General features: G+C 46.5%; 1 protein-coding gene across 1 annotated transcript; it reads left to right on the plus strand.

Annotated features, from left to right (window-relative positions):
- Positions 1-1321: 1321 nt before the first annotated feature.
- Positions 1322-3277, plus strand: LOC119271626 (sphinganine C4-monooxygenase 2-like). The gene is made up of 2 exons (XM_037553374.1): positions 1322-1589; positions 2693-3277. The coding sequence occupies exons 1-2, from the start codon at positions 1353-1355 to the stop codon at positions 3275-3277; spliced, it is 822 nt and encodes a 273-aa protein (XP_037409271.1). The 5' UTR covers positions 1322-1352.
- Positions 3278-9997: the final 6720 nt, after the last annotated feature.

Raw genomic sequence — 9997 nt, forward strand, 5'->3', positions numbered from 1 at the left:
CCGAATACCCGGAAATTGTCAACTGTGCTCGAGCACCAGGGAGCTTATTTTCAAAATACAATTTTCTATAGCGTGAAAATTTGAATTTTTTGTGAACTCAGGCGTTTGTGCAAAATTTCTTAACAATATACTTTCACACATGCGTAAAAAAAGCAAATATGTATTTTTAAAATGGGCCGGATTTTTGTTTTATTGTACAGCTTACAACTCATGATATTTCCTAACGATTTTTCACATGTTCGTGCTGAACACAAGTTTCCATGGATTATTTTTGAAAGAAAAAAAAACTTCGAACTTTTTAAAGCAGGGAGCTCGGTCACCACGAGTCCACACTCACAAAATACCTCTTCTGTCTATGGATGAACTATGTATGAAAGTCTGCAATTCATCTCTGACGTGAAATGTCATAAATCAAGAACATACTTTATAAATGATTCATAAAACATGTTGCTCATAATTTGCTTAACTTCTTGGTTGCAATTGACATTTGCTCTAAGGGTACAACGGGCCATCTTGTTGCTATTAAAGAGTTTTTTTAACACGGTACAATCAAAGTCGTTCACATATACAAGCATACACTCACCCTTATAAACACACGCGCGTACATCCTATCCCTACGAACATTTTCGAAAGACAAAACCGACACATCATCTTGAAATTGATAAAGTCGTCACGTGCAAATGTATGATTCCCCGCATATATTGTTTGCGCTTTTGCATTGACAAACGACTTGGCCGCTCTTGGCGACTGTACATTTCCATTTTCCTAATGGACTAATGGCGAAATGGCCCACAGCTTTGTTAGAAACGACAACACGGCAAAAGCCAGTTGGCTTTGCATGAGAGAAGCTGCGAGACAAAGAAACGGCAACAGCAATCAAATTAAGCTTGGCCAAGTCTTGGAGTAATCGACCTGCGCCTTGTTAAGTGGACAATTTCTTGTTGCGCTCCCAGGGCTTCGCCACCATATATAGAACAGGTCCAAGACGCGTCAACAGATGATCAGAAGATCCGGATCCTAGACGTGAAGTCTACACACGACAATCCACATGAAGCTCCGTTACGCACTGCAGGGTTTCATCTCTGACCAAGACACCAACGTCGTCCAGTATACGTCTGTCCCTTTCTGCGAGCTATTTTCTCATGTCTCTGTCTCCTTCGTGTCGCGCGGAGGCCTTCTCAGGTCGCCTATATAAACCTGGCGAGCGAAGCGAGTCCGATATCTCTCACTACTGTCGCACACTCGCACGACGCACGTAGGACAGGCTGCAAGCTACACAGGCCGGCTAGCGCGCGGTATAAACAGAGCCAGGCTAGCTGTGGGTCGCGTGGTACGTACGGACGCGCTTTGCCATGGGGTTCATCGCCATCGGCGGCGAGGAGCTCTTGGTGACGCTTGCGCCGGTGGCCGTGTACTGGCTCTACTCCGGGATGTACGAGGTGCTGGGGAGCAGCAAGGCCCTGGCCAAGTACAGGCTTCACTCGAGGAGGGACGAGGAGACCAAGAACATGGCGTCCAAGAGGGACGTGGTCAAGGGCGTGCTCCTGCAGCAGGCCATCCAGGCTGCCATCTCAGTTGCTGTGCTCAAGGTTAGTCTCAAGTTCGTCTCAGCTGCATTGCACACACACACTTAGACTGTAAGTATGTTTGTACATATCACCTTGAATTCATGTCTTCATCTTCTTGTTTTGCATGATTTGGTCACTCAAGAAAAGAGAACCACCATCTCTTATAAATTTTTTTTAAAAAAGAAGTATCATCGACGATGTGTTCCGTCTGTGTATGTGGGTTCCCGTCTTCATGAAAATCTTGCACTAATAGTTAACATCATTTCAAATGAGGGTACCTCTTTTCCAACGAAAATGAAGGCATATATATTACTCCTACTTATTGTAGTTCCATAGTTTGTTCTTTCGAAGTGCAAGTAATACGTACTACCAAGAGACAAGAGCCTCCTCCCCACAAAATAGATTCTCGAAGTTTTGTCTTCAAGTTAAATTTTCTCATGTTTCACCAAATTTATAGAAAAATGCCAACATATATTATATGTCAAATAAATATGCTATGAGTACATTTTCCATGATGAATATATTAGCATTTGTTTGGTATTGTCTCTTCCTTTGGAGAGATGTATCTTGTGCGCTACCCGTGTACTCCCTCCGTTCTTAAATATAAATTTTTGTAAAGATTTCATTATAAACCACATACGAATATATATAAATACATTTTCAAGTGTAGATTAACGCATTTTAGTCCGTCTGTAGTCTATAATAAAATCTCTACAAAGACTTATATTTAATAACGGAGGGAACAGTATATATGCCGAAGTAGAGTGCATTAAAAACTGCACAAAATTCCACACCAAAAATAAAAACGATCCCCTGACACGCACACATAAAAATGCTGGGGATGAAGAATCAATATATTGGCAGCCACCCGTGTCAAGTCCCGTCCACTTTGTGCTGCATGCATGCACACGCGGCCCTGTTCAGCATTCCTGGCCGACCGACAGGTCCGACACAAACATGCATGGGCTGAACCAGCCGCTCATTTACGAGTTTCTGCATGCCGCCTGCGTACGGAACTCTCGTAGAGTAGTCTAGTCGCGTTTACTACTCGTCCAATACGTATTACTCTGTTCTTGTAAAACTATACATACATATTACTAATCGTTGTTCTTGTTTATATTCAGCTGACAGGCGGTGAGCAAGACGGCGGCATCGACGCCAAGTCCGGCGGTCGGAGCCAGCCGTCGACGGCGGCGGCGTCGTTCCTGGACACGGCCGCGAGGTTCGCCGTGGCCATGGTGGTGCTGGACGCGTGGCAGTACTTCATGCACCGGGTGATGCACTCGAGCCGGTACATGTACCGGCGGTTCCACTCGTGGCACCACCGCGTTGTGGCGCCCTACGCGTTCGCGGCGCAGTACAACCACCCGGTGGACGGCGTGCTCACGGAGACGCTGTCGGGCGCGGCCGCCTTCCTGGCCTCCGGGATGGGCCCGCGCGCCGCCGCGGCCTTCTTCATGTTCGCCACCGTGAAGGGGATAGACGACCACTGCGGGGTGCTGGTGCCGTGGAACCCGCTCCACGCCGTCTTCCGTGACAACAACACGGCGTACCACGACGTGCACCACCAGCTCGGCGGCGGCCGCCGCAACTTCTCGCAGCCCTTCTTCGTGATCTGGGACCGGCTGTTGGGCACGTACGCGGGCTACACCGTGGAGGAGCGCCATGGTGGCGGCCTCCAGGTCAAGATCATTAAAGATAACGCATAGCGTAATGTAGCGTACGTACGCAGTTGCACTTGTTGTACGCCTCGTACATTCTAGGGCTGGTCTATGGTTTTACATGTAGCTTAGGTATCTGTCAAGGCGAGCGATACGCGCCCGTGCGCCGGCCGAAATTTCGGCCGGTCGCACCGTGTACGTAGGAACCCCGCAAAAAAAAAAGCACCGTGTACGTAGGATTCGCTCCGTATTAACTGCACAATCTGCCTTTCTTCCCAACTGCTTCGCTAGCTAAAAAAACAACAGAATTGCTAACTCACATCTAGATGTTTTTTATGGATGTCTCATCTAAGTTTTTAACCACTGGATCTACACGCTGTAAATTTCGTGCAAAACCCCGATCCGGCGCTGTGTTTTCTGTCGTTCTCCCATATCTCTCGTTCTGTTTGCCCGCGTTTTCGTTTTATTTTTTATCGGCCCAATATGTCGGTGCTGCATGAGGGGGCACGGCCTGTTTGTTTGTTTTCATTGTGTCTTTCATGGGCTGGTGGATGTCATGCTGAGAATGTGGCAGGAACGATGGGCTTGTGAGTGTCCTTTTTCCTTTTTTTTTGTTTGAGCGTTTCTGTGTTTTCTGTCCATTTTTTGAATGTCTGTTTCTTTGTAAAAACTATTACTACATTTTTTTCATCTTATTTTAAGTTTTTCATTATTTTTTCTATTATCCTTCAGTCTTTTTCTTTTTGTGTCTTTTTTCATTTTATTTCTTCCTTTTTCATTTTTTATTTGTATTTAAAAAAAATCCATGAATATCTTTTTTATAAATTTGGGAATATGTTTTAAAAGTTTGTGAACACCTTTTAAATTCATGAATATATTTTTATACGGAACGATGTCTCATCTAAGTTTGTTACTGATCGATAGTTTCTGTAATTTTCAAGTGCTAGATCCTCCGCCTTGTTGGTCGTTGTTTGTTTGTCGTGAATCCTTTTTATCGTCCTATTTAGTTTCACTTTTATCGGTGTTGAGGAACGTAGTAATTTCAAAAATTTCCTACGCACATGCAAGATCATGGTGATGCATAGCAACCAGAGGGGAGAGTGTTGTCCACGTACCCTCGTAGACCGAAAGCAGAAGCGTTAGCACAACGCGATTGATGTAGTCGTACGTCTTCACGGCCCGACCGATCAAGCACCGAAACTACGGCACATCCGAGTTCTAGCACACGTTCAGCTCGATGACGATCCCCGGACTCCGATCCAGCAGAATGTCGGGGAAGAGTTCCGTCAACACGACGGCGTGGTGACGATCTTGATGGTCTACCGTCGCAGGGCTTCGTCTAAGCACCGCTACAATATTATCGAGGATTATGGTGGAAGGGGACACCGCACACGGCTAAGAGATCAATGGTCAATTGTTGTGCCTTTGGGGTGCCCCCTGCACCCGTATATAAAGGAGCAAGGGAGGAGGAGGCCGGCCCTAGGAGGGGGTGCGCCAAGTGTGAGTCCTGCTAGGACTCCCTAGTCCTAGTAGGATTCCACCTCCCATATGGAATAGGAAAAAAGGAAGGGAAAAGGAGAAGGAAGGAAGGGGGCGCCCCCCTTCCCTAGTCCAATTCGGACCAGACCAAGGGGAGGGGTGCGGACACCCTTGAGGCCCTTTTCCTTCTTTCCCGTATGGCCCAATAAGGCCCAATACGTATTCCCGTAACTCTCCGGTACTCCGAAAAATGCCCGAATCACTCGGAACCTTTCTGATGTCCGAATATAGTCGTCCAATATATCAATCTTTACGTCTCGACCATTTCGAGACTCCTCGTCATGTCCCCGATCTCATCCGGGACTCCGAACTCCTTCGGTACATCAAACTCATAAACTCATAATATAACTGTCATCGAAACCTTAAGCGTGCGGACCCTACGGGTTCGAGAACAATGTAGACATGACCGAGACACGTCTCTGGTCAATAACCAATAGCAGAACCTGGATGCTCATATTGGCTCCCATATATTCTACGAAGATCTTTATTGGTTAGACCGCATAACAACATACGTTGTTCCCTTTGTCATCGGTATGTTACTTGCCCGAGATTCGATCATCAGTATCTCAATACCTAGTTCAATCTCGTTACCGGCAAGTCTCTTTACTCGTTCCGTAATACATCATCCCACAACTAACTTATTAGTTGCAATGCTTGCAAGGCTTATGTGATGTGTATTACCGAGAGGGCCCAGAGATAGCTCTCCGACAATCGGAGTGACAAATCCTAATCCCGAAATACGCCAACCCAACAAGTACCTTCGCAGACACCTGTAGAGCACCTTTATAATCACCCAGTTACGTTGTGATGTTTGGTAGCACACAAAGTGTGTTGGGGAACGTAGCAGAATTTTAAAATTTTCTACGCATCACCAAGATCCATCTATGAAGTCATCTAGCAACGAGGGAGAGAGGAGTGCATCTACATACCCTTGTAGATCACGAGCGGAAGCGTTCAAGAGAACGGGGTTGATGGAGTCGTACTCGACATGATTCAAATCACCGATGACCAAGTGCCGAACGGACAGCACCTCCGCGTTCAACACACGTACGGTTGGGAAGACGTCTCCTCCAACTTGATCCAGCAAGGGGGAAGGAGAGGTTGATGAAGATCCAGCAGCACGACGGCATGGTGGTGGAAGCAACGGTGATCTCAGCAGGGCTTCGCCAAGCGCAAGGGAGATGGAGGAGTGTCACGGGAGGGAGAGGGAGAGGCCAGGGGCTTTGGTGTGCAGCCCTCCCTCCCCCCCACTATATATAGGGTGCCTAGGGGGGCGCCGGCCCTAGGAGATCCAATCTCCTAGGGGGCGGCGGCCAAGGGGGGTACCTTGCCCCCAAGGCAAGGGTGGCGCCCCCACCCCTAGGGTTTCTAACCCTAGGCGCAGGAGAAGGCCCAAGGGGGGGCGCACCAGCCCACTAGGGGCTGGTTCCCCTCCCACTTCAGCCCATGGGGCCCTCCGGGATAGGTGGCCCCACCCGGTGGACCCGCGGGACCCTTCCGGTGGTCCCGGTACAATACCGGTGACCTCCGAAACCTTCCTGATGGCCGAAACTGGACTTCCTATATATAAATCTTTACCTCCGGACCATTCCGGAACTCGTCGTGACGTCCGGGATCTCATCCGAGACTCCAAACAACTTTCGAGTTACCGTGTGCTAATATCTCTACAACCCTAGCGTCACCGAACCTTAAGTGTGTAGACCCTACGGGTTCGGGAGACATGCAGACATGACCGAGAAGCCTCTCCGGTCAATAACCAACAGCAGGATCTGGATACCCATGTTGGCTCCCACATGCTCCACGATGATCTCATTGGATGAACCACGATGTCGAGGATTCAATCAATCTGTATACAATTCCCTTTGTTAATCGGTATGTTACTTGCCCGAGACTCGATCGTCGGTATCCCAATACTTTGTTCAGTCTCGTTACCGGCAAGTCACTTTACTCGTATCGTAATGCATGATCCCGTGATCAACCACTTGATCACATTGAGCTCATTATGATGATGCATTACCGAGTGGGCCCAGAGATACCTCTCCGTCATATGGAGTGACAAATCCCAGTCTCGATTCGTGCCAACCCAACAGACACTTTCGGAGATACCTGTAATGTACCTTTATAGTCACCCAGTTACGTTGTGACGTTTGGCACACTCAAGGCACTCCTACGGTATCCGGGAGTTGCACAATCTCATGGTCTAAGGAAATGATACTTGACATTCAGAAAAGCTACAGCAAACGAACTACACGATCTTTGAGCTAAGCTTAGGATTGGGTCTTGTCCATCACATCATTCTCCTAATGATGTGATCCCGTTATCAATGACATCCAATGTCCATAGTCAGGAAACCATGACTATCTTTTGATCAACGAGCTAGTAAACTAGAGGCTCACTAGGGACGTGTTGTGGTCTATGTGTTCACACATGTATTATGATTTCCGGATAACACAATTATAGCATGAACAATAGACAATTATCATGAACAAAGAAATATAATAATAACCATTTTATTATTGCCTCTAGGGCATATTTCCAACAGTCTCCCACTTGCACTAGATTCAATATTCTAGTTACATTGTGATGAATCGAACACCCATGCAGTTCTGGTGTTGATCATGTTTTGCTCTAGGGAGAGGTTTAGTCAACGGATCTGCTACATTCAGGTCCGTATGTACTTTACAAATCTCTATGTCTCCATTTTGAACACTTTCATGAATGGAGTTGAAGTGACGCTTGATATGCCTGGTCTTCCTGTGAAACCTGGGCTCCTTGGCAAGGGCAATAGCTCCAGTATTGTCACAGAAGGGAGTCATCGGGCCCGACGCATTGGGTATGACTCCTAGGTCGGTAATGAACTCCTTCACCCAGACTGCTTCTTGTGCTGCCTCCGAGGCTGCCATGTACTCCGCTTCACATGTAGATCTCGCCACAACGCTTTGCTTGCAACTACACCATCTTACTGCCCCACCATTCAAAATATACACGTATCCGGTTTGTGACTTAGAGTCATCCAGATCTGTGTCGAAGCTAGCATCGACGTAACCCTTTATGACAAGCTCTTCGTCACCTCCATAAACGAGAAACATGTCCTTAGTCCTTTTTAGGTACTTCAGGATATTCTTGACAGCTGTCCAGTGTTCCATGGCGGGATTACTTTGGTACCTTCCTACCAAACTTACGACAAGGTTTACATCAGGTCTGGTACACAGCATAGCATACATGATAGACCCTATGGCCGAGGCATAGGGGACGACACTCATCTTTTCTCTATCTTCTGCCGTGGTCGGGCATTGAGCCGTGCTCAATCTCGTACCTTGCAATACAGGCAAGAACCCCTTCTTTGACTGATCCATTTTGAACTTCTTCAATATCTTGTCAAGGTACATACTCTGTGAAAGACCAATGAGGTGTCTCGATCTATCTCTATAGATCTTGATGCCTAATATATAAGCAGCTTCTCCAAGGTCCTTCATTGAAAAACATTTGTTCAAGTAGGCCTTTATGCTCTCCAAGAATTCTATATCATTTCCCATCAAAATTATGTCATCCACATACAGTATGAGAAATGCTACAGAGCTCCCACTCACTTTCTTGTAAATGCAGGCTTCTCCATAAGTCTGCATAAACCCAAACGCTTTGATCAACTCATCAAAACGAATGTTCCAACTCCGAGATGCTTGCACCAGCCCATAAATCGAGCGTTGGAGCTTGCACACCTTGTCAGCATTCTTAGGATCGACAAGACCTTCCGGCTGCATCATATACAATTCTTCCTTAAGGAAACCATTAAGGAATGCCGTTTTGACGTCCATTTGCCATATCTCATAATCATAGAATGCGGCAATTGCTAACATGATTCGGACGAACTTCAGCTTCGCTACGGGTGAGAAAGTCTCATCATAGTCAACCCCTTGAACTTGTCGATAACCCTTAGCGACAAGCCGAGCTTTATAGATGGTTAAATTACCATCCACGTCTGTCTTCTTCTTAAAGATCCATTTATTTTCTATGGCTCGCCGATCAACGGGCAAGTCAGTCAAAGTCCATACTTCGTTTTCATACATGGATCCTATCTCGGATTTCATGGCTTCCAGCCATTTGTCGGAGTCCGGTCCCGCCATCGCTTCTTCATAGTTCGAAGGTTCACTGTTGTCTAACAACATGATTTCCAAGACAGGGTTGCCATACCACTCTGGTGCGGAACGTGTCCTCGTGGACCTACGAAGTTCAGTAGTAACTTGATCTGAAGCTTCATGATCATCATCATTAACTTCCTCTCTAGTCGGTGCAGGCACCTCAGGAACATTTTCTTGAGCTGCGCCACTTACCGGTTCAAGAGGTAATACTTCATCAAGTTCTACTTTCCTCCCACTTATTTCTTTCGAGAGAAACTCTTTCTCTAGAAAGGACCCATTCTTGGTAACAAAGATCTTGCCTTCGGATCTGAGGTAGAAGGTATACCCAACAGTTTCTTTAGGGTATCCTATGAAGACGCATTTTTCCGATTTGGGTTCGAGCTTTTTAGGTCGAAGTTTCTTGACATAAGCATCGCATCCCCAAACTTTTAGAAACAATAGCTTAGGTTTCTTCCCAAACCATAATTCATACGGTGTCGTCTCAACGGATTTCGACGGAGCCCTATTTAAAGTGAATGCGGCAGTCTCTAAAGCATAGCCCCAAAATGATAGCAGTAAATCAGTAAGAGACATCATAGATCGCACCATATCTAATAGAGTGCGATTACGACGTTAGGACACACCATTACGCTGAGGTGTTCCAGGCGGCGTGAGTTGTGAAACTATTCCACATTTTCTTAAGTGTGTGCCAAATTCGTGACTCAAGTATTCTCCCCCACGATCTGATCGCAAGAACTTGATTTTCCTGTCACGTTGATTCTCAACCTCACTCTGAAATTCCTTAAACTTTTCAAAGGTCTCAGACTTGTGTTTCATTAAGTAGACATACCCATATCTACTCAAGTCATCAGTGAGGGTGAGAACATAACAATAGCCACCGCAAGCCTCAACACTCATTGGACCGCACACATCAGTATGTATGATTTCCAATAAGTTGGTTTCTCGCTCCATTGTTCCTGAGAACGGAGTCTTGGTCATTTTACCCATGAGGCATGGTTCGCACGTGTCAAATGATTCGTAATCAAGAGACTCTAAAAGTCCATCTGCATGGAGTTTCTTCATGCGTTTGACACCTATGTGACCAAGGCGG

Source organism: Triticum dicoccoides, chromosome 3A, assembly GCF_002162155.2.
Source record: "Triticum dicoccoides isolate Atlit2015 ecotype Zavitan chromosome 3A, WEW_v2.0, whole genome shotgun sequence".
NCBI lineage: Eukaryota > Viridiplantae > Streptophyta > Magnoliopsida > Poales > Poaceae > Triticum > Triticum dicoccoides.

Coding starts and splice junctions, on each gene's coding strand:
- LOC119271626 (XM_037553374.1), top strand. CDS start 1,353: ATGGGGTTCATCGCCATCGGCGGCGAGGAGCTCTTGGTGACGCTTGCG. Junction 1,590..2,692: donor TCTCAGTTGCTGTGCTCAAG/GTTAGTCTCAAG, acceptor GTTTATATTCAG/CTGACAGGCGGTGAGCAAGA.